This window comes from Naegleria lovaniensis (assembly GCF_003324165.1).
Source record: "Naegleria lovaniensis strain ATCC 30569 chromosome Unknown tig025, whole genome shotgun sequence".
NCBI classification, from domain to species: Eukaryota; Heterolobosea; class Eutetramitea; order Acrasida; family Naegleriidae; genus Naegleria; species Naegleria lovaniensis.
Window position 1 is genome coordinate 262,875 of NW_025407847.1, and position 22,670 is coordinate 285,544.

The window sequence follows — 22,670 nt, forward strand, 5'->3', positions numbered from 1 at the left end:
GACTTTCTTCAGCATGCAAAAGTTTTGCTCAAAACTCTTGACACACAAAACAACGTAAAGCAATCTGTATTATTCGTTTAAAGTGTCCAATACTTGTTGAGCTGTCAACCGTTCATCTGGATCTCTTTTCATCATTCCAAAAATCAAGTCTATCAATTTTTCATCATAGCTGACATTGTTGTCTGAACAATTCTTGGCGATTTTCTCTCTAAGAGCAGCAAATAATTTCTTTTCATCTCCCATAAACTTCATGATAAGGCCAGTAACTGAAGTAACCATATCTAGAGAAATTAATTGATAAAAAGTAACGCCCAAAGCAAACATGTCAGAAGCGTGAGCATGTTTTCTGAGTGTTTCTTGATCTTCGTCCTCATGTTCTTCTGACATTCCTTGTTGCATCATGAACAGCTCAGGGCTCATGTACTGGAGTGTCCCTGCAAATGAGGCACTACTTGCAGAATCTCCAACAGATTTGGCCAGCCCGAAATCTCCCAAAACAATATCCAGCTGATTATGATCCAAATCGATAGATCGGATCATGATATTGTGTGGTTTAATGTCTCTGTGAACCATTTGCTTTTCTTCATATAAATAAACCAAAGCATCACACATGCATCTAATACAATGCTTAATGAGATCATTGGAAAGGCATACTTTCTTCTTCAAAAACCGTTCAGCCAAATCTCCACAAGGGATAAATTCCATTTCAATACACATGGTATTCTTTTCACTTAGACTACCTGCAGATCCCATTTGGAGTACATATGCATCATGAACTTTTAACACGTTTTCATGTTGAAGTCCACAAAGTCTGAATGCTTCTCTCAGGGAACGATTCAAATCATCGGTGCTAACAAACTCGATAAGTTTTACTGCTCTCGTTTGAGCTGGAGCGTTTTTTCGATTCTTGATAATCTTGTCACATTTGAACACGGCACCAAAGCCTCCACGACCTTTGAATTCCATCATTTAGAAACGTCTAAGTATTCAAAAATCTTCAAGAACTACGAACCTATTAATGAGATGTTAGTGTATTTTTCTTGCATTAACTCTTCAATCGTTTTTGTCTTTCCACTGAATGATGATAGTGTAGAATTAGAAGAGGATACACTAGTTGATCTCTTGCTATTGTACATTGAAATTTCATCTGTTGGAAAATCAGATACAGCAGAGTTGTCGATCGATTTCACCATAGTAGTGGTCATTACAAACGATGAATCTCCACCTCCAGAGCTGCCAGAAGAGAAGGAATTATACTGTACCGAATTGGACTCCATAGAGTGTGGAGGTTGTAAGGTATTTCCTGCTTTGATAGTATTGAAAGCATTTGGATCAACAGTTACCGTATTAGAGCCAGCCCTGACAGAAACTTCTTGAGGAGAAAGGCTTTGGTTTTGCTGAGTAATTGTTGGCTGTGTGTGAGGAGTGGAGGAGGTTCCTCTTATGGAAACAGGGTCTTGAGAAATACTGTGATTGGGTTGTGTTATGACTGGCTGTGTCTGGAGAGTTGGTTGATTATTTGAAGTAGCCAGGTTTATATTTTGTTGGGTAGCGACTGGTAAGGCAGTTTGGTTAGACATGTTGGGCATAACAGGGGCAACTAAATGAGGTACTACCTTGCATTCTTTCACGAGTGAATCAAGATCAAAACCTTCGTACTATTTGAATGGTTAAAAATAAAAACGGCGAGGATCATTACTTAAAACATACCTTTGCTCTTCCAAATGCATCAAAACCAGATCCATCCTTAATAGTAGGGTTTGCTCCTCGTTTGAGCAAAGCCTTAACTACTGATGGTTGTTTCTTTGATACTGCCGCATGAAGAGGAGTGATATTTTGAATCACAGTCTTTTCAATGTTTGCCCCATGTTGTAATAGCCATTCAATGCCAGTAATATTACCATCACAAACACAGCAATAAAGGGCTGTCAATTGATTGTTGTCACATTCATCGATAACCCATGGATGTTTCTTTAAAAGTTCTTCTGCAATGGAATAGCTATTTTTTCTAACAGCCACAACAAAGTCATGCACGATATGTTGTTTCTTAACCTTAACTCTCTCAGAAATGGCTTTCAAGTCCACTGACACATACTGAGCTCTGGCGTAACAGTCAAACCCATCAACATCTTTGATAGTAAGATCAGCTCTATGTTCTATTAATAATTCAATAATAGGCTCCATTTTCTGCGTTACGGCAAGAGCACATGCTGTGATGCCATCTACACATGCCTTATTAACATTCACACCCTTTTCGATAAGCCAGTTGACTGCAGGTAGGTTTTGATCACAAACTGCGCAATATAATGCATTGAAATTGTTTGAGGCATTGGCGTCAATAATATCCTTTCTTCTTTGTAGTATTTCTCCTGCTCTCTGAAAATTGCATTTTCTCACGCACAAAACAAATTCATCTACAAGAGCGTTGTATACGGTTGAAACCTCCTTTAAAATTGCAACCAAATCAACGCCTACACGAGTTGAAAGTTGGAAAATAGTGAGATTTTGAATTGTTTGCGAGGTGTCTGCTCCACATTCCAAAAGTGCCCTCGTTGCAGCATCCTTCTTTTGAGATACAGCAACAAAAAGCGGTGTATAGCCTTGAGAAATTGGATGTGAAGGGTTTGCACCTTGAGCGACCAGCCACTTAATGGCTTCGCTCTTATTGTCAAATGCAACACAATACATTGCGGTCATTTGTTGAGAGCCCAGTTGATCGATGATATTTCCAAAGAATGTCTTTTTTGATTTTTCAAGGACTTTCTTCGCCTCCTCAAACTTATCCAATCTAACTAAATAGATGAATTTATCTACCATTTCAGTTTTGCATTGTTTTATAATTTCTTCCATATTGATACCTTTTTCATTAGCCCAATCGAAAGGAGTCTTTCCGAAAAGAGAAGTCTTCAAATTGGCTCCTCGTTTGATTAAATATTTGATCACATTTAGATGTTTTTGTGCAATAGCTGCTTGTAGCACAGACCACCATTGACCTTGCCCAACGAGTTTTTCAATATCAGCTCCTTTCTTGATAAGAGCTTTTACTCCTTCCAGATCACCATTATAGGCTGCACAGTAAAGGGGAGTCTATGAAGCATGTTGTATTCACCATCACAATAATATTGTTAGGATATTTGGAGTTAGTTTCATTTCTGAATACCTACCAACTATTGTCGGAATAAATCATTTTGTAGCCCATTACGAAATATTATCCCGAGACCACGATCATGTAAATGTGATAAATCCAATCAAGTACCACAGCATCAATAACACAAGACATCATCATCGTCATTGTAAATATTTTCTCTCCTGCCACTACGAACCTGATTTGAATCAAGAGCGTCAACGTCCACTGCACTCATTTTTTAAGGATGTTGTTACTGTGTTGTGGTCATCTCTCTCGTGGCTGATGATGAACTTGCAATTGTTCTTGGTTGTTTGAACGTTCTCTCGTTGGGATGAAACGTTTCATCCAACAAGACATGGCGTTTTTGCATCAAAAGCAATTTATTGAAAAAAGCCAATTGGTTTTCCAGAAAGTTTCCCATTTATGGAATAGCGAGGGTGAAATAAAGGCAAAACACAAAGCACAATCATCATTACTTCCTTGCCAGATCAGTTTCTTGCAAATTCTCAATTTCCCTTCTGATTTGATTTAGAAGCTTTTGGAGTTCAATTAATCTTTCTTTTTGAGTTGAAAACTTTTCATGTTCAGCTTTTACAAATCGTGAATATGGTGTGATAGAATTCTTAATGCTGTCAATACTGTCCAACAACTCTCTTTCAAATTCTTCTCTCATTCTCTGCTTTAAAGTATCTCTTAACTTGTTCACTTCTGTAATAAAGTTCTTTCTTAATGTTGTTCTCTTGTAAGGTAGAGCGTACAAGCCACCAGCACCCATAACAACAGCACCAAGAATTCCAGCACCTGCCATCGCTGCTGTTGGCATTAACAAAGCAGAAGACACACCAATTGTAATGGCACTAACTTCGACAGCAGCACATGTCTTGAGACTGCTTGTTATTTCTGCAAACAATTTGTCCGTATCGTTGTGCTCTCTATCATAATTGCGCACAGCATTCTCTGCGCTGGAACCAATCTTGAGAAGGAGCTCCTTTCTATTGAATTGGAATTCACTTGAAAGAGATCCAACAAGCTTATCTTCATGAAGAGAAATTCTGGCTCGTTTGTTTGCAAAGTCTGTTACCGCTTTCCATTGTCTATACTTTCGGTCAATAATCCAATCAATGACTTCGGATACATGGTTTTCAATTTGAGTGGCTGTGTTGGCAATGACTTGGTTTTGAAATTCTTCAGCTACAATCTTTGAATTTATCAAACTGGATACATTCGATAAATTAATAAAATTATCATAAAAACATGTACCACGTTCAACAAGCTCATGGAAAATATTTTCCAATTTGGATTGTTGTAGCTCAAAATCCTGTTTCATATCATTGTAGAACACTTGTAGTTGCTCTTCAATAATGTCCATTGTTTTTTTGTCTTCTTTCAAAACTTTAAGTCTCTCTTCGATTGTTGAGTTTAAATACTTGTCAGCCAAATTGTTAGCAACACCCAATGGAGAAAGGAACTTTAGTTTTGCACGTTCAATTGAATTTAAGGTTTGCAAAATATACTTTTCCAAGTCAAGCCAATTTTCAACAAGTTTGGACTTTTGTTGTTTTTCAGCAATTTCTCGTTCTTCAGGAGCTAAGAAGGAAGAAATTCTGGTGCCTTGTTTGAAATCCATAGCACTTCTCGCACTGACACAAAACATCTTTGGTTCAAAGCCCAATAAACGAATAATTCCATCACGAACGAAAACTTCAACCTCTTCACGTTCTCTATCATTTTGAAGTAGATCATACTTGTTAATACACACAACAACCTTTTTCCCCCATCGTCTGATCATTTCGAGGAAGGTATGTTCACTTTCAGAGAAGGGCCTTTCAGCACTTGTTAAAAATATAATGAGATCAGCTCTTGGTACAAATGTCTCTGTAATTGTTTGATGCTCCTTAATAATAGCATTAGTTCCTGGTGTATCTACAACGCTAATTCCTTTCAACCACTTCAATGGAAGCTCCATATTTACAACTTGATGTCTTTCATCGAATTTTTGGACTGAATCTCCACCATACTTGATCAAATGAAGATGAGCAGTGGTTGGTGTAATACCCTCTCGCAAATATCGATCTCCAAGCATTGAATTGATGAATGAACTCTTTCCTGCATTAAATTCTCCAACAATGACCATCAAGAAATGTTCCTCCAATTGCGAAATACTCTTTCTCAATAAATCAATATCCTCTTCAGTACCTTCAACACTTTCAAGAATTTTCAACAAATGACCAAGAGCTGCTTTTTCACTTTCCAAAATTAAAATTTCTTTCTTGGAAAACAATGGTTTTTCTTCTTCGACGAGAGATGGATTTTCTGTTGTTGTCGTTGTTGGACCTGTTGATACATTCAAGTCTGTATTTTCGCTTGTAGCCGTTGTAGTGCTTGAAGGCTTTGGAGGCACGTGTTTGTGGATGGAGTCCGATGATGATGATGACGATAAATTAGATTTACAAATCAAATCTTGATGAAATCCATGTAGTTGTGTGGCCATGGGATTTTGAGTGAAAAGTAGGGTCATCGATGATGGTAAAGATTTGGCTTGTTTTGCTGCTCCATGTTGGAGGAGCGATTTGCTTACATGATTTCGCAGCAACGAAACAAGAAGGCGTTTGTTGTTGTTCATTTTTAAATTTTGATTGCGACATGTCATTATTGCGACGAGGAGAGAGAATTTTGTCAAAATTTGTGATTTTGGTGTAGGTCTATCATCCCTAACCATTGTATTAATGAGATCATGCGACAATTTTGATTGAATAGGCTTAATTACTCCACACAAATATATTCCCAAGGAAAGCTTGTCAACTCATGAGTAGATCTTTGTTTTTGAATTTCTTCAATGGCCAATTTTGATCGTTCTATCATTTGATCTTCAGTAAGTACTTCTTTTGAAACGGCATTGTGTGTTGTTGACGACAGCTCCTCGTGACGCACTGCATCTCGCTCAGATAGAAATAATAAATCTGTATCTCTGTAAAAGTAATGGACCTTACCAAAAACATCAACCAAAATAATGGTCTGAGATCTTGTTTTAAAATAAGTCCTATTCACAAAGATGTTAAAATGAGAATCGTAACGTAATCGAAAATGTTGTAAGGTTTGCTCTTCAGCCATCCAATGAGGAGGAATGTATTTCAATAATTCTGGGTGCTTCTTAAAATCCATTTCATCTGCTTGTTCTAGCGTGTTTCTAACAATACAACCGTCATAGAAATCGGACAATCTGTTGGTAATGCATTTCTCCAACTCGTTTCTCATTTCACATGCATTGGTAACATGTTGAGTATTTTTCAAAGTTTCATCTAATAAATTTCGCAATAAATCAATCTTGTACTTCTTGTAAAGGTCATTCGTTGAATCATTTAAATAAGAATTCGAAACTACATGCGTTCGGTCATGATCTAATTCTCTAATTATATAATGATTTTGAAAAGTGTCAAGAGCATTTTCATCTCTGTTGGTCATGTAAAACATTTTTGATGTTTCTGAAATTTCACTCAAATTTCCCATAATGATGTTAAATCCTCTCATATATTTTCCTTCACCAAAATATTGGTTCAATACTAGATGCTGCAACTCGCTGACTTGTTGCATGGTTTTCAACTTTTTAGAAAACTTTAAAATTCCACTCACAATGACACCCCTGGAAATTGTGATTGGAGAAGAGATTGTCCCATTACTTTCGCTTGTTGACTGATCAATAGATGGTAAAGTTGGAATGCATTGAGGGCCAAACACATTGGTAAGCACAACATAGTTTTTGGTATCTGCATTGAAACCCATCCAAGTTCCTCCTTCCTTATTGTCAACTGCTGAAATAATTTTGTAACCTGTTTCTGGATCAACTCGACAGCCAATATTGCCTGTGGAACGAGCAGGACTTTCGTCTCTGTTATCTGATGGTTTCATATAAATAATTTTAATTAAACAACAATAATGAACAAGAGGTCGTGTCACGGATATTGAAACAGCAAATCATCATGTAATTTTAGTGCTTCCGTTTCATCAATAGAATACAAACCAACGAGGATAAATGGGAAATGCGGATGGCGAGATTGCACAAGTCCAAGAATGCACATTTTTTTCCAATGTTCCTTCCCCTTGCTGTTGTCAGCAGTGCTTCGGGTGATTGGGTTGTCAGCCACGACAACTCGGTAAAGTCCTTAAATTGCATTCAGTATTTTTATGAGATTTTACCAAATATATATATGTTAACAAACCAATGCACTTCAACTATCGATTGTCTATCTGTTTTACTCTAAAACAAAGAATGGACGATTCTCAAGCTGAAATGTTTGTTCCCAAAGAATTACTTTTTGTTGAATATTTATCGTACTACTTGGACAGTTGCTTTCACATAACCATACCGATATTAAACAAAAGAAAATCGTTTGGATTTGATGCCCTTATTGGCCTTGTACCTGTTTTGTAAGTGATTGAGTCAATCAAGTCCTGAACAAGAATTTTTGTTTGACATCATTGACCCATCTATCTATCTATCTAGAGGGGACTTAATTTCATTCTCCATTTCAATATTGATCCTAGTGATGATATGGAGACATGGCATACCAAAATTTACACTGTTCAGAATGATTGGGAATATCACTCTGGATGTTGTAATTGGCAGTATCCCTTTCATTGGAGATATCTTTGATTTCTTCTTTAAAGCCAATAAGAGGAATTGGAAATTATTAAGTGATTACTACAAAGGTGAAGCGTTTAAACGTCAGCAACAAGCATCATCTGTTTAGCAATGTACTTGTATCCAGAAACAAAATAATGTTATTAATAATGATTTTTAACACTTCTATTGCGTTTTGATTCGGGTGGACTAAGCTCATTGAACAAGCATTATCAAAAAGTAGCCCTATTACGAACAATACTAAACCTTCTTATCAACATGTTTCCGAATTATTTTGCTTCTTTTTGATGAGAATTTCGTCTATCTTTTTGTTGGCCTCAACCATTTCCCCGTACCATGAATGATGATGAAGATCAGCATATTGTTTATCTCCTCGGACTGGATTTGTGTTTTGAAGAGGGAAAAGAACATCGCTCGTAATTCTATTCACTTGTTGTTCCATTCGCTTGAGAGGAGTCCTACAATCATGATAAATCAAAACTGCAAAAGATGAAAATTGATTTTCGAAAACTCACCCGACAACTCCTTTCACCAATCTGCTGAGCAAGCACAAGACCATTTTTTATAGAAATCTCATTCAATATTCCGGATAGCAACGAAAGAATGTCATTGGTGTTTTAAATCAGTCTTGTCATTACGTTTGTCGTGTAAATGGAACCAGCCTTCGTCATCATCAAGAACACAAGTTTGCAACAACAAAAAAAAATGCTAGCGTTGAACCAAACATCCTCTTCAGGGATGGGACAACGAAATAAATTGGGTGGGGCATCGGGTGGTGTTGGTGGAAGAAGAGGTAACATCTCCGGATCCACATCATTTGCATCAGGAGGCTCTCAACATGCCGCTAGCAGATCACACCATCAAAAGCTATTACAATTGATCGAATTTATTAAATTGGAAACAAACAAAGACAAACTAAATCACTATTTGTCTCAAGTGGAGGAAATCCTAGCAAATAATGCCGACAGGTACGTGGATTTTATATGGTATTTTCGTTTGGTAAATTAACAATTATGACCAATGACATAACAAAATGGTAGTGATGAAAGTAGCAATCTAGTCAACGAATTCTTAACCAAAATCCTTCAACTTCAGCACAAGCACAAGCTAGAGCTTCAACTTTTCCACGCTTTACTAATAGAAAAAGTTATGAACAATGTTCCCTATATTTCTCTCGACAATGCCAAAACAAGCGCAGAAACATTATCTCTTATTTTAGTTTCAGCAGAAAATACTAATCTTTTGAAACGTATTATTACAAGCTGTATTGCATTGGTGAGAAAAACGATTGAATTGATTGCTCTTAATCACGACACTCAAAACAAGCACATTACTATTTTGTACAGCCATATGAATTTATTAATCAAAAGAATTTTGAAATTTTTAGAGGATGACAATGAGGGTGTTCAATCTCACGCAGTACATTTTGCAGAGCATTTAATTTTAATGTATAGCAGCATGTTTAGGAACGTAGATGTTGAAGAGGATGTGATCATGAGCTATTTATCTTATCTACAGTTATCAGGTAATACATATCAAGTGAAACAAATCGAGCGGTATCCCATTGATTTAGCCTTCGTCTTACGGTATAGTGAAGGACGAGCAAGTTTATTGAACGTTGAAGAAATGAGAAATCAAGGCGCAGATCTGTTGAACAAGATTGTACAAAAGTGTGCTAAAGGAGAAATACCTGCCTCTGTAATGTCTGTAATTATCCAATCTTTGCTGAACATTGCGAAACAAAGACCTGACTTTTGGAAAGTAATAATTCCATTCCTCTGTCAAAACGCAAAATACAGCATTGAAAACAATTACCGAATTTCTAACAGCCAAAAATCGGCATTGAAATGTATTTTGAAAACAGTAATGTTGTTTTTATTGAGAATGCCAGAAACCAAGCTATTCAGAGACACCATAGTGAATGGTCTAATAAGTGTAGGAGTCAACAAAGATACTTATAACATGATTATTAGATTTGTTGAGAAACACACTGCTGTGCTAAAAAGAAAGCAAGATGAAGCTCAGACTACTGTTCCAGAAAGAGACAACAAGATGAGAAAAACCGAAGTAGAGCCAAGCAATCAAAGCGCAATGCAAATTACGGGACAACCCAAACAAGAAGAGGCAACAGCAATTTTATATATTGGTTATATTCCACGGCCTCTGACTAACATCGCTTTAGCAGATGAAGTTCTCAAAAATTTATCTTCTATAACTGGAAGTAGTAATGCCAATCGTCAGTCAAGAACATTGGAAAGTAGTAGTCAATTGGTAAACACAATTCTTTCCACTTTATCTACCCACTACTACAAACGAGGTACAAACACTTACACTTCAGAGCAGCAACAACAATACATGAGCTCTGTCCAATCATTCTTGGCCGAACCAATACCATCTTTCAACTCAAGCATGGTGACTGTTTCAATATTGGGACAAGCTCAAGGTCCCTATCAACAACCTAGACCAAGTCCATATGCCGTGCAGACACCGTATGGAAGACAAGCAAGACCAAGTCCCTACAGTAAAAGCGTACAACAACCAGCCACAACACAAAAAGTGGATCCAAGACTTGCTCAAGTACGAGATCCTCGCCAACAATTGCAAAGTACCTATGTACCTGATAAGAGCAAAGCATTTAGCACAGAAAAGAAACTGCCCGCAAAAGCTGTAACTACTGCCGAAGATTCTGATGAAGAAGTGGATACTTTCAAACCAACAGAAGCTGTCCAAGATAAGATTGCAGAACCTGTGATTGAGGAAGAAATGAAAGAGAATCTTTCCAAGCAATTTAAACTTAAATTATCAATTATTGACGACAACGTAAAAACTCAATTGAAGCAATTTAATTGGAATAAGATGCTATTGAGTGAAAAGAGTATGAAAAGAGAAGGTAAAGATCACTACCGTGTGAAATTGATTTGTATGATGGCTTCAAAGAGTGAAGAAACAGCAGATCAATACCAACAATTACTCAAGTTTATAAAAGAAGATACCAAGGGAAGATTTGGACTCCTCTTGATGTGGCTCTATATGGAATACAAGAACGTAGTCTATGCAGGATACAATGTGAAAACAGAAGAGGGTGAAGAACCTGACAATAGATATACCAGACTGTTCCATCATATGTTGCAACACATCGAAAAAAGCGAATCTACATTATCCAAACTGGTTGTGCAATGTCCTCACATTACTGTACATGCCATTGAATATTTGTGCAAAGACCTATGTGAAACTGATAACTATATTAGCTACGGTCTTATGGCTCTCAGAGATATTACTATTTTCAGACAACCTTTAAAACAAAAATGTTTAGATTTACTGCTGAACTATTCAGTTCATGAAAACTCAAAAATTAGAACTGCTTCTATCCAAATTTTGCGTGATAGAACGTTCTATAAACTTTTCGAAACAGAGATTAACACATTTGCGTACACCAACATCAAGAACTTGAAAAACTTGCTGGTCAAAGAAGAAATTAAATCTGAAGAAATGGTGGACGAAGATCAAGAAATGGAAGATATTGGTAATGTGAACCAAGACACAATCAAGAGATATAGCTCACTGTACCTTTCGTTGAGCACTAGTTATTGTGAATCCATGTTTAATCAATTAATTGGAGATGTTTATGTTGAATTTAAACAGTTAGAAGGGCCACATCATGATGCTGTGGTTAGTCTATTAGAGAAGGATATTTTGAGCACAGTAAAACTAAGCTCAAACAGACCAACTGTCATTGAATATCTGAACCATTTTGATGAAAAACACTGTTTAGATATCAGCATTAAGATTATTCAGCAGTTATCTCTTCAAGCGCAAGGAATTGACGAAGCTCTTTGTAAAGTATTGATACATACCTTCTTTGATAGAAATATTAAGGATCCCAGATTGGTGCTACCAATTATGCTTTCACTTTCAAAGGAGCAAGTTAAAGAAGCTTTACCTGTAGTGGTGAAATCAATCAATGACATTGAACTCTTGAAGAAATGTGTGTTGGATTTACTTAACGCCAATCCAAAGGGTGAAAAAACAGACAAGGCAACTCCTGATGAAATTCTAGTCGTTTTACATGAAATTGATGCCAATAATGAAACTCAATCGTTAGCATTCAATAATGCTAGAACTCTGTTAGATTTGTGTTTGAATGGTGATGGAAAGAAGCAGTTCACCAAACACATTCTCATGACTGCCCTACAACAACTTGCCGACATGCCAACTCTTCCAAAGTTAATTATGAGGACAGTTATTCAGTCTCTAAACTTGCACAACGATTTGTCTCAATTCATTATCAAGTTTATTTTCACAACCCTCATTAATAGAAAGGCATATGAGAGCAGGAATATTTTGACAGGAATGTCAAAATGTCTCTCAGAAAAACTTAATTTATTCCCTGTAAAGAAGGTGTCCGAGTTACTTGCAGATCTAGGAGAAAAAAGTGAACAGGCTTTGATGACTGTTTTACAGAACCAAAATCTAAGGGAAACATTTAAGGAATGGCTCACAATTCAACAACATCCTAAACGGTCTCGTTATTTCCAACTTATTGACACCCTTAGCAACAATCAACAAGCAAATGCATCCGAAACTAAATAATTACTCGATAAATATAGAAACTAGAATTAATTTGTATTTGGTGCCATTTTGGCATAGATTCGCTTCAGCACATGTGAAACCAATTTCTTTTGCTTTGAAACACACTCTTTGATGCAATTAATTTCCCCGTGTGACAAGTGTTTGTATTCTAATGTTGGATGTAATCGTTTTTCAATTTCGTTCCATGGATTTAAATTGTACGATTTTATGCATTCTTCATAGCATGCATTTGAAATAAACGTTGCTTCGTTATTCTTATCTTTTGCAATAGATGCCTTTAACTTTATCTCATCCATGTAATTGTTGAACGCGATTTGTTGTTCCATCATCATTTGCTCATACATCATGTTACTATTCATCATGTAATTCATTGGATCGTAGGGATTATACGACCATGAAGGTAAATAATTATTGCTCATAAAGTTGTTGTTGTTCATGAAACTATTGTCATTGTTGAATGAAGTCATCAAGTTGGATGAATCTCCAAAATTATTGTCTAAATTATTTCCCAAATTAAAACCACTCTCAGGTGTGAAATTACTAGTCGTGTCATTTTGGTAAGACGACACAGGAGGAACCATTTCGGAATTCGTTTCTAGCTGCTGTGGTTGTGCGGAATGAGAGTTAATTTGTTCTGGAATGGTTGATGAATCCCATGTGGTGGTTCCGAATGGTAATAAGTTTTGAGTGTTGTTGTTATTCTGATACATGGTCAGAAATGGCGATTCGACATAAAATTTACCAGCAAATCCTTTCACGCTTGAAGAGAAAGGAACAGGATTTTGTTTTGCTAAAAGAGAAGGATCCATTTTTTTGAATGGAGAAAGAAATGAAATCATCATCAAGTTGCTTCAGAAGCAACCTGGCCAGCTGGGAATATTCAAGATGAAAGAGACCCTCAATGCACTAATTAGCATTTCCAACAACAGCCTAGTTTTAAAAGGGGTACTGATTAAAATCTACCATTTATGCTCACATTTGTACAATAGATTCTCTCGAGAGTCGCCTTGTCTCCAAATTTAGGCTCATTCAAAATACAAAGTTCTAAAAAAATGCTCAAGACCTTGCTAACTTCTGGTGGTTGTGTATGCAACTCTTCAACATGTAGTGGCCACCTCTTCACTCTGCGTTCAATTCCTTTCAAAATTTTGAATAATACGCATTTCTGTAGAAATCACATTTTGAATCATCGGAGCAATACAAACAGTGAACAGTATTGGAGGCGGAGTTTCAGTGTTAATTTCTTGTCTGAAATGATGAATCCGAGTGCAAACGCCTCGACTTTGTCATCTTCAGTACCACCACAAGTTTTGAGTGATAACAAATCATCATCTATTAACAGTTCAACTCCTGCTAAAAAGAGTAGAAAACCAACCAAACCTAAGCAAGTCATGACTCTTACTGATAGAGCAGCAGACAGATTAAAATACCTACTATCGAAACGATCAGGTGCTCTTGGTATTTTGATTGGATTAAAAAAGAGAGGTTGTAATGGATTATCATGGACATTTGATTATATCACACAAGACACCGAAATACCCAAGCTAGCTGAAATAGTGGAAGACAAGGGAGTGCGATTAGTTATTCAACCAAGTGCAGTAATGAACGTAATTGGAACTGTTATGGATTATGAGGAAAATGAAGTTTTTGCCAAGTTTGTCTTCAATAATCCAAATGCAATTGGTACTTGTGGATGTGGTGAGTCATTTAATGTACAAACAGCAGCAAATGATAAGGAGCATGTTTCACATAGAAAATCACAAAAGATGTAGATCTTTGTTATCTTGTACAGTTTAATTATTCTCGTAAATTACACTTGAATCTCAGAAACAATAAATTCAAAGTCAACTGCGAATTGTTGCAATTTAGAGGCGTCACTTGATCTAAATGTTGCAGTCACCTTTCCATCATGGAAAATCTTACACTCAATTAAGATGTAGTGTAAATCAGATGTTTGAGTGTAGAAATAGAACATGTGTGGCTCATTCTTCACGTTGCTTGCCATTGTCAAGATATTATTCTCTCTTAACTTCTCTTCAATTTCTGTAGCGCTTGGTCGTCCTTCGTTGAAAGAGAAAGAATAAAGTCTGGCAGAATTCACAAAGTCAGCAGATTTCCATTTTTGTTGATACTCTGCAGGAGTCAAAGATGGTGGCATAACAATTGGGACATTATTTGTGTCTTCATAATCAAGGTCGTCATCAAGCAATCTCTCTTCATTTGGTTTCTTCATTTCCTCTTCCTCTTCTTCCTCTTCTTCAACTTCTTCTTCTCCAGCTGTTTCTCCATGTTGCATATCGCCTTCATCATCACTATCTTCGTCATCAATAGCTTGTCCAAGCACTTCAACATCTTTGACAATGAATCTTTCGCTTGGTTTTCCATAAATGATGGAAAGAGTATTAAACTCTGAAAATAAACGATCACGAAATTCTACAGATTCCTCTTCTGCAAATTTTGTTACAATATCCTTCTTTGTCATTACTACACTTTTTGCTAAATCAACATTTGCAGAAAGTAATCGATAGTAAAACAAGGCTCTGTCATGAACGTCGGCATGAGATGTATCGTTTACAGCAGCTTCAAAAAGTCTTCCTAACATTGAAACCATTTCTGGAGCTCTCAAAAAGAATAGTTTCATGGCACTTGTCAAAATTTGATTTCTCACACTGTAGTGGTACGTAGAAAAGTTGTCAATAAAGTTCTCTAAGATGTATGGAGCAGCTGGAAGAATAGTATCTTTTCCAAACTCTCCCAACATCCAAACGAAGGAGGAAAGAGCCTCTGGATCCTCAATGGTTCGCCAGTGTCTCGTGATAGAAGGCAAGCACACCTTACAGAACTCAACATCGTTATATTTACGCAAAATATCTTTCAATACTATCGTTGTTTCGCTGATAATGTGAACAATACCAGTGTCTAAAAATTCAAGAAGGTGAGTCAATGATTCGTCAGTAGCGTAAGACACTTTTACAGCAATCTCTCCCAAAGCTCTAATAGCCTTTTTAGACGTGGAAATACTATTATCTCCTAAGGACACATAATAACTAAGTTCGCTCATAATTTCTTGTACGTTTTTCTCGTTAGCTAAAAGAGTTAAAACTTCCAGTTTAAGCTCTTTCAAATATGAAGGGTCGTTGTACTTGATGTAAAAGTCCTTAAAATAAGGCTGGAATACCTGAGGACTTCTTGCCATCATGAATTTCAAATGTTGCAAAATTGTGTAGGCAAGTTCAGGACTTGAAGTAGCAAACAAAAGTAATAATGGATCTCTCAATCTACCATACACCCTAACATGATTCTTTGGCATATTTTGAGTGTAATGCAAGAACAAGTTTGTAATAGACATTACCACAGATGCATTTGAAATTTCTAATTTGTCATCAAGCAAGTTCATAATGTCAAATATTTCGTCATTGCTCTCGGGTTTATACTTGAGCAAAAGTGAAGCAACTTCAGTGAGTTGCCATTCGGTATATTCAGATAGCTTATTAAGGAGATGATAAACCATCTTTTTAGATACAATAACACCTGATTCCTCAATTTCGTTAAGTGTACGAATAGCGTTTACAATTACTTGGGCATCCTTATCTTGAATCATGTCATACATTCGATCGTCAAATTTCTCAACTAATAATTATGGTCCATAACAAATATCAGCATTCATCATGACAGTTATGTATTACAATCGTCCGATCTCAACCTACCTTTTACTATTTGAGGAGCAATCTTGAACAACTTGGATACGCTCACAACAGCTGCACGTCTAACGTATGGGCTAGGGTCGTTCAAACCTTCTTTGATGAGTGGAACGAGGTGTTCCGTTAGTTTTGAAATTCTCAAACTGCTCAAAGAACGCAATGCTAGCCCACGAACAATTGGGCTCTCATCCCTACAATCTCGTGCGAGGGTGTTGATAACAAGAATAGCCAAATCGGCATTTTGTCTGGCGTAGTGGGTAATGTATTGATAAATCATTTTCTTCTGCACAATGTCTTTGGTGTTTACGCCCATGATCATTCTATCAAATAGTTTGCTAGTATCCAATCCCATTGTTGTAAATCCAATCACACGTTGGAGTACTTCTCTCTTTTTTGTTTGGTCATTATCAATTGTTGGATCAGATAATAATTGTTTTAACTCTTGAATTTCACCCTTCTTATCCGGAAGGTTTGTAGTCTTTGTTGTTTTGATGAGAGAGCCAACAGAGCTCATGGTTTTGCTGATGGAGGAACCAATTTGTGAGGCTCCCAAACTGATGCTGTCTCCGAGGTTTTTCAGAGTGGAGGAAGCGCTCATTTTTTTTGTTGGGACACCTCATCAGGTTGTTTAGCGAATTAAAAGATTTATGTCCAAAGAGCTTCTTAGCAACGGTGAATGTAGAATCCAATCGTTTTATATTGATGTGTTTCTCAAATATCAGGTTGTGATTCTTTTTAAATACTTTCATTCCCACCAGATGATAAAACTCTTTCATCTAAATTTTTGTTGTTAACTTGAGACAATTAAACTCGTTAGCATCATGCTTCAACGTTACCTTTGTGATATGAAATTTGATTAAGGTTACAGTTGGATGCTTAATGGAACCTCCATCAACAGTGGAGAGCATGCCCAAAAAAAATAGCTTGTCTCCGCCTCGAAAGATCTCTTGTGCTGGCCTCCAACCTGAAAGATTCATCATCAATTAAACCCATCATCGCCATCACCAACGCTTTTTAGCATCTGGACAACAGTTGATCAAGCTGATCCTATTTGTATTTATTATTTCTTCACTGATCCAATATTAGCATGACTTCCTACAACAACACTTCCTACCAACAAACGGGTCCCGATTTCAATCGGCTCGTATTGAACGCAACAAATCCCAAAAATCAAACGGATGATTGGGATTCTATTATGCAAATTTCTGATCTTTTATGCCAAAACCCAGATGATTACACCAGGCAAGTGCTTCCTATTTTGTTAGCAAGACTTAAAGATCCCAATCCGGTTGTTGTAATTTACTCTCTAACACTCTCCGATGCCATTTTGAAGAATACTAACGATTATGTAAAGAAGTGTTTTTTGAGATCTGAGTTTGTAAACATTGTGAATGGATTGACACAAGGAAGATCGAACGATGTAAAAGAGAAGGCAAGTGAGGTGATTAAAGAAAATCAGCTTACACAATTCCCATCATCAAGCTCATCTCCTCCAATGGGAATTACATCCTCACCACAACAACAACCTTTGGCATCTTCAACAACAAGACAGCCACCTCCTTTCAGAGGAAATACAATCCAACAACCACCTAGCAAACTGTCTACTTATCAAGAAAAATTGGATCCAGATTTGACAATTGTCAAGGAAAATATTAATTTATTAGGAGAACTAGTGTCTGCTGCTTCCTCACCAAATGAACTGAAAGAGGACGATACTGCTCTTCAACTCAAAGTAAATTGTGAGGAAATGCAGAGAAGAATAATTTCATTAATTGAAACGATTCCTCCAGAGGATGTACTTTTAAAACTGTTAGAAGTTAACGAAGCATTGAGCGACTCTCTTCAATCATTTGAAAAGTTTATGAAAACTGGTAAGAAAGAGAGTCCAAAGCTTTCACAAGCTCTCAACACCTCATCTGCTCCTCCCTTGTCACCAAATATCAACACATCTTCAACTGCTATGAGCACCTCAAGTGGATTTGGATCATTGGCAAATAGAAATACGAATAGAACAAACACTCCATCGAATCAAAACAAAACCCTCTCTTTGGACGATTTTCTTGGATCCAGCGTACAACCAACACCACCACAGCAACAATTCAATAGTAATGTCACACCAAGCAACTTAAACGCTAGCAGTAATAGTGGAGGAGTCAATAGTAATAAGGTCTCCACTGGAAACAGTTCATCAACAACACCACTTTCTTTGGACGATCTTTTTGGATTAACAGCCTCAACACCAGTACAGCCACAACAACAGCGATTGCCTCCTATTGCCAATAATCCATCTCCCTACACATTAAACAACAACCCATATTCCGATTCCATGGAGAGAGAATTTGGAAGATTAAATATTCAGGCCGGAAGCAACAACAATTCTTACAGCAACCCCATTTACCCCTCCACGAATCCACAATACAGCACCAATCCATATACACCTCCATACAATCCTTATGGAGGCTCAGATCATGTGGACCCCAACGATCCATTTGGTTTGAGTAGCAATCGACCACCACAACAACAACAATCGAATAACCAATCAAACCGATCTTCAGGTGGTTTTGCTGCTTTGGCAAACAGAGACAGAAGCAACTCGAGTCAAAAGAAATAAACAATGATTCAGTGTTTTTGTCTTTGTTGTGATCGTCATCCAATTCCGAGTAATGTTGATCATCACTCGTTCTAGATCTTCAATTACAATTTCACAAGTTTATTTCAAATCATACTATGATATGAAGTTTTCGGCAATATTACAATCAAGGGATTTATTGGTCATCTCCTTCAACGTCTTCCACTTTAGAACCGTCATTCTTCTCCTCTTGCATATCAGAAGTCCACAAAGTCAAGTTATCTCTCAACAATTGAAGAATGAGAGTAGAATCCTTGTATGATTCCTCAGTGAGACTATCCAATTCAGCAATAGCATCATCAAAGGCCTTCTTTGCCAATTGGCAAGCACTTTGAGGTGAGTTCAAAATTTCATAATAGAAAACAGAAAAGTTGAGGGCCAAACCTAAACGAATTGGGTGAGTTGTTTGGAGTTCCTTTGCAATCTTTGTTGCAGTGTTGTAGGCCTCCAAAGAATTGTTGGCTGCTTCCTTTCTGGAGTCACCAGTAGTGAATTCAGCAAGATATCTGTGATAATCACCCTTCATCTTGTAGTGGAAAACTTTTGATTCGTCAGATTGGCTAGATGGGATCAAATGTTGATCCAAGATTGACAAAATATCATTACAGATATCGGTTAATTCCTTTTCAACCTTGCCTCTGTATTTCTTGATCTTTTCAACGTGATGTAAATTTCCCTTGCTTTCCTCCTTTTGCTCAATGGAGTTGATGATTCTCCAGGAAGCACGTCTGGAACCAATAACGTTTTTGTATGCCACAGACAAGAGGTTTCTTTCCTCAACAGTCAATTCAACATCCAATTGGGCAACCTTCTTCATGCTTTGGACCATTTCTACAAAGAGAAGGTGATGATTAGACAAAAGGTTGTTGTTAGTCTATAACAATACTCACCATCATATCTTTCAGCTTGTTCAGCAAGCTTGGCCATGAAAACGTTATCTTCTCTTGATTCAGTTTCGCTCATTTTGGATCGCTGTTGGTGATGACGATTGTTTGATGATGAATTGTATAAAATGTGAACTTCAGAGAGAGATTAGCGTTTGATATTTACCTTTGTGGGTCGTGCTGTATTTTTTTTTGTATTTTGGCTCTACTCGTCCAATCATCAGGTTGAGCAAACCGATTGTAAACCTCGCTGTCATTCATTCGGCAAAAGATGTAATTTGTTAAAACGGGATTGTCTCATCTCTCAATGTTGATTTCTAACGATCATCAACCACTAAACTAGCCACTCAGAGTTAGTCAACATTGAGATCTCTGCTTGCTGCTCATATCTTCCTCGTGTGAGTTGTTTTAGAGAAATTTCCTTATTGCTTCCAACGCTGGTGTTGAATGAACGAGTGCTGACACAGTAAAGTTTTTCTCCATTTAAAATGCTTAAAGCAAACCAGTACCAAAATCGGTCTTGACGCGTTCTGCCGCCAAATTCATTCGTAGCCGGAGTTTGGATGATTGAGGCTCGACGCTCTCTGGGCTCTTATTCTCAACAACATCGTTCAAATAGAGAGCTGTTGATGAAAGTATCAATAGCCTTCACCACCTCGATCACATCTAACACATGAGACACAGCTCAAAAAGACAGAAAAACGCCTGTTCTCAAAGGTATATCAGTAGTTACCTGGGAACAGCTGTTCTTGGAACAAAGGGATCGTCATACCGCGGTATACCTAACATCAATGATTTCCTTGTTCTGAGGGTTATGTTCATCTCAAAGAAAACAAAAAAACGCAAAATCCTTTGACACTTGTCAATCCATCACTGTACCGTTAAAAAAATTGTTGTCTCGGCAGTATCAACGAGATTTTCATCCTCCAGCAACAAAATTATATCGTTGAAGATCTTCAATATCATCATCATCATCATATTACCATCACCACAATAATTGTTGAGAATGTCTGTACAAAATATAAAGGTTGCAGTTTGTGGAGCCGGTGCGGTGGGAAAATCCTGTCTCACCATTCAATTTGTCCAGAATCAATTTGTAGAGGCGTAAGTTTGTTATTATTGGTACCGAGATGTTGTTTATTGTGTCATTCAACAATGCGCGTGTCATGAAATGGACAAACAATTTATTGTAATATTGTTATCGATATTGATGAATCATTTGATCAAATGATTGTTGATACCATGACAAACGACTTGTATGCGGAATGTATTTCTTGTTATTGTGGCTTGTTGATGTCAACAATATGTTGACCAAATATTTATGGATACTATATATTTACACACACACATACATCAGATGGGACCCTACGATCGAGGACAGTTATCAAAAATCACTTAAAGTGAATAACACTGTTGTGCAATTAGACATTTTGGATACTGCAGGACAAGATGGTTCGTATGAATTATGAATAATAATAATTTTCAATGATACATCATGATACTTTTTTATTTACAACAACTACAGAATATAAGGTTAGTAGCACTTGTCATGAATGACACGACTAATTTTCAATCTATCTACCACCATCACAACTTCACTTATAATGAACTTTAAAAGGCATTGAGAGATGAATATATGAGAACTGCGGATGGATTTTTACTAGTTTTTGACATTTCTAAACCAAAGACTTTTGAGGATTTAAATGAATTCCATAAGCAAATTGTTAGAAGCAAAGATTGTGATTATCCTCCAATTATTTTGGTTGGAAATAAGATTGATGTAAGTTGTTGAAAATGAAATGATTTTGTGAACATGAACTTGTCATGCCACACACATTTTTCGGATGGATGACATGATTATCAATTCATCTTTCTCGACCATTGTACATTTTGTGACAATTTTTTCAACAACTTAATATACAAATAGCTTCCTCCTGAAAAGAGAGCAGTTTCACGTCAACAAGCAGAAGATGTTTGTGCAAAATGGAAAATTGAATTTATTGAAACAAGTGCTAAAACACGAACCAATGTGGACGAGGCTTTCCAAAAGCTTGTCAAAACAATTCTAAAGCAAATGGAGAAAACAAAACCTGTAAATACAAATAATAAGGAGAAACCAGAGAAGAAGCCTTGTATTTTACTTTAAATAAATACTATAGTGTGAATGACCCATGAATTCATTCTTGATATGGCAAGAGATTCTTGAGCGCTTTTCAGTGGTTGGGGTGCGCTTGTGTGCCAACTAAGTTAAATTTAAAACATCATGGATGGTGTGTGAGCAGCTGTAAAGTGCTTCATTGCATGTCAAGAAAATCAAACTTTCATTACCGTTTTTGGATTGAATTTTCACAGTCGACGATGAGATTTCACAAAAAATATTGACATGTCTGCTCTTGCTCTCTCATCAACAACTAGTGTGGTTGGTGCCATGATTTTGTTGTTCACAATTTTAACAGTTGCTTGCCCTGTTGAATCCGCCAATCATCAGCAACCATTCTTGACATAAGGAATGATGACCTCTTTCGAGTCAGAGCATTTTCATTCATCATCATTCTCACCATCATTCTCATCACTCATGATTCCCATTTCACATGATGAAAAGTCTTTGAACAACCCGGAACCAAGAATCTCTTCAAAAGAGTTGCTCAGCAACATTAACAACTTACAAAATGGAGGAGTCTTTCGATATTACGATTCCATTTTCCAAGATGCTTCATGTACTCTGCCTTTAAAAATCAAACATTTGGTGAATGAAACTTCAGGTGTTTGCACGTCGCCATCCAACAACAACTTGTGTCAACCCATTGCAGGTGCTGGTTACAGTAAGGGTTACAAGTGTCTAGTATTCTCAGCACCACCCACGGTTGAACCAGGTTATTTGGCTCTTGTCTTTCATCCAAACAAGGATTGTTCTGGAATTGCCTCCAATACTGGAATGAGTATCATTCCATCGGGAGTGTCCCAAATTTCATATTTTCCCATGTTCGAATGTTCTCGTGGTTTCTCTGCCAATACGAGTGTTATGGGCAATACACATCTATTCATAATGTATATGTGATGAACAATGCAATCAAGTTCAACAAACTTTACAATATGACTC

The 22,670-nt window shown here is 36.9% G+C and overlaps 12 protein-coding genes across 12 annotated transcripts; 5 read left to right on the forward strand and 7 right to left on the reverse strand.

Moving 5' to 3' along the window:
- Positions 1–69: 69 nt before the first annotated feature.
- Positions 70–3,362, reverse strand: C9374_005766 (uncharacterized protein; the record flags this gene model as incomplete). The annotated part of the gene is made up of 4 exons (XM_044695552.1): positions 70–953; positions 1,013–1,658; positions 1,711–3,087; positions 3,324–3,362. 4 exons carry the CDS (start codon positions 3,360–3,362, stop codon positions 70–72), a joined length of 2,946 nt encoding a protein of 981 aa, XP_044547653.1.
- Positions 3,363–3,599: 237 nt separating this feature from the next.
- On the reverse strand, positions 3,600–5,750 carry C9374_005767 (uncharacterized protein; the record flags this gene model as incomplete). The annotated part of the gene is made up of 1 exon (XM_044695553.1): positions 3,600–5,750. The coding sequence occupies one exon, from the start codon at positions 5,748–5,750 to the stop codon at positions 3,600–3,602; it is 2,151 nt and encodes a 716-aa protein (XP_044547654.1).
- Positions 5,751–5,890: 140 nt separating this feature from the next.
- C9374_005768 (uncharacterized protein) lies at positions 5,891–7,203 on the reverse strand (the record flags this gene model as incomplete). The annotated part of the gene is made up of 2 exons (XM_044695554.1): positions 5,891–7,020; positions 7,146–7,203. 2 exons carry the CDS (start codon positions 7,201–7,203, stop codon positions 5,891–5,893), a joined length of 1,188 nt encoding a protein of 395 aa, XP_044547655.1.
- An 816-nt stretch (positions 7,204–8,019) lies between these two features.
- On the reverse strand, positions 8,020–8,325 carry C9374_005769 (uncharacterized protein; the record flags this gene model as incomplete). Its single annotated transcript, XM_044695555.1, has 2 exons — positions 8,020–8,224; positions 8,282–8,325. 2 exons carry the CDS (start codon positions 8,323–8,325, stop codon positions 8,020–8,022), a joined length of 249 nt encoding a protein of 82 aa, XP_044547656.1.
- A 146-nt stretch (positions 8,326–8,471) lies between these two features.
- C9374_005770 (uncharacterized protein) lies at positions 8,472–12,356 on the forward strand (the record flags this gene model as incomplete). The annotated part of the gene is made up of 2 exons (XM_044695557.1): positions 8,472–8,734; positions 8,807–12,356. The coding sequence occupies 2 exons, from the start codon at positions 8,472–8,474 to the stop codon at positions 12,354–12,356; spliced, it is 3,813 nt and encodes a 1,270-aa protein (XP_044547657.1).
- A 26-nt stretch (positions 12,357–12,382) lies between these two features.
- On the reverse strand, positions 12,383–13,165 carry C9374_005771 (uncharacterized protein; the record flags this gene model as incomplete). Its single annotated transcript, XM_044695558.1, has 1 exon — positions 12,383–13,165. One exon carries the CDS (start codon positions 13,163–13,165, stop codon positions 12,383–12,385), a length of 783 nt encoding a protein of 260 aa, XP_044547658.1.
- Positions 13,166–13,609: 444 nt separating this feature from the next.
- C9374_005772 (uncharacterized protein) lies at positions 13,610–14,128 on the forward strand (the record flags this gene model as incomplete). Its single annotated transcript, XM_044695559.1, has 1 exon — positions 13,610–14,128. One exon carries the CDS (start codon positions 13,610–13,612, stop codon positions 14,126–14,128), a length of 519 nt encoding a protein of 172 aa, XP_044547659.1.
- Positions 14,129–14,166: 38 nt separating this feature from the next.
- C9374_005773 (uncharacterized protein) lies at positions 14,167–16,655 on the reverse strand (the record flags this gene model as incomplete). Its single annotated transcript, XM_044695560.1, has 2 exons — positions 14,167–15,986; positions 16,064–16,655. 2 exons carry the CDS (start codon positions 16,653–16,655, stop codon positions 14,167–14,169), a joined length of 2,412 nt encoding a protein of 803 aa, XP_044547660.1.
- A 489-nt stretch (positions 16,656–17,144) lies between these two features.
- On the forward strand, positions 17,145–18,668 carry C9374_005774 (uncharacterized protein; the record flags this gene model as incomplete). The annotated part of the gene is made up of 1 exon (XM_044695561.1): positions 17,145–18,668. The coding sequence occupies one exon, from the start codon at positions 17,145–17,147 to the stop codon at positions 18,666–18,668; it is 1,524 nt and encodes a 507-aa protein (XP_044547661.1).
- Positions 18,669–18,822: 154 nt separating this feature from the next.
- On the reverse strand, positions 18,823–20,340 carry C9374_005775 (uncharacterized protein; the record flags this gene model as incomplete). Its single annotated transcript, XM_044695562.1, has 4 exons — positions 18,823–19,517; positions 19,577–19,658; positions 19,737–19,750; positions 20,304–20,340. 4 exons carry the CDS (start codon positions 20,338–20,340, stop codon positions 18,823–18,825), a joined length of 828 nt encoding a protein of 275 aa, XP_044547662.1.
- A 236-nt stretch (positions 20,341–20,576) lies between these two features.
- C9374_005776 (uncharacterized protein) lies at positions 20,577–21,716 on the forward strand (the record flags this gene model as incomplete). Its single annotated transcript, XM_044695563.1, has 5 exons — positions 20,577–20,674; positions 20,928–21,022; positions 21,096–21,103; positions 21,189–21,350; positions 21,498–21,716. The coding sequence occupies 5 exons, from the start codon at positions 20,577–20,579 to the stop codon at positions 21,714–21,716; spliced, it is 582 nt and encodes a 193-aa protein (XP_044547663.1).
- Positions 21,717–22,145: 429 nt separating this feature from the next.
- Positions 22,146–22,628, forward strand: C9374_005777 (uncharacterized protein; the record flags this gene model as incomplete). The annotated part of the gene is made up of 1 exon (XM_044695564.1): positions 22,146–22,628. One exon carries the CDS (start codon positions 22,146–22,148, stop codon positions 22,626–22,628), a length of 483 nt encoding a protein of 160 aa, XP_044547664.1.
- Positions 22,629–22,670: the final 42 nt, after the last annotated feature.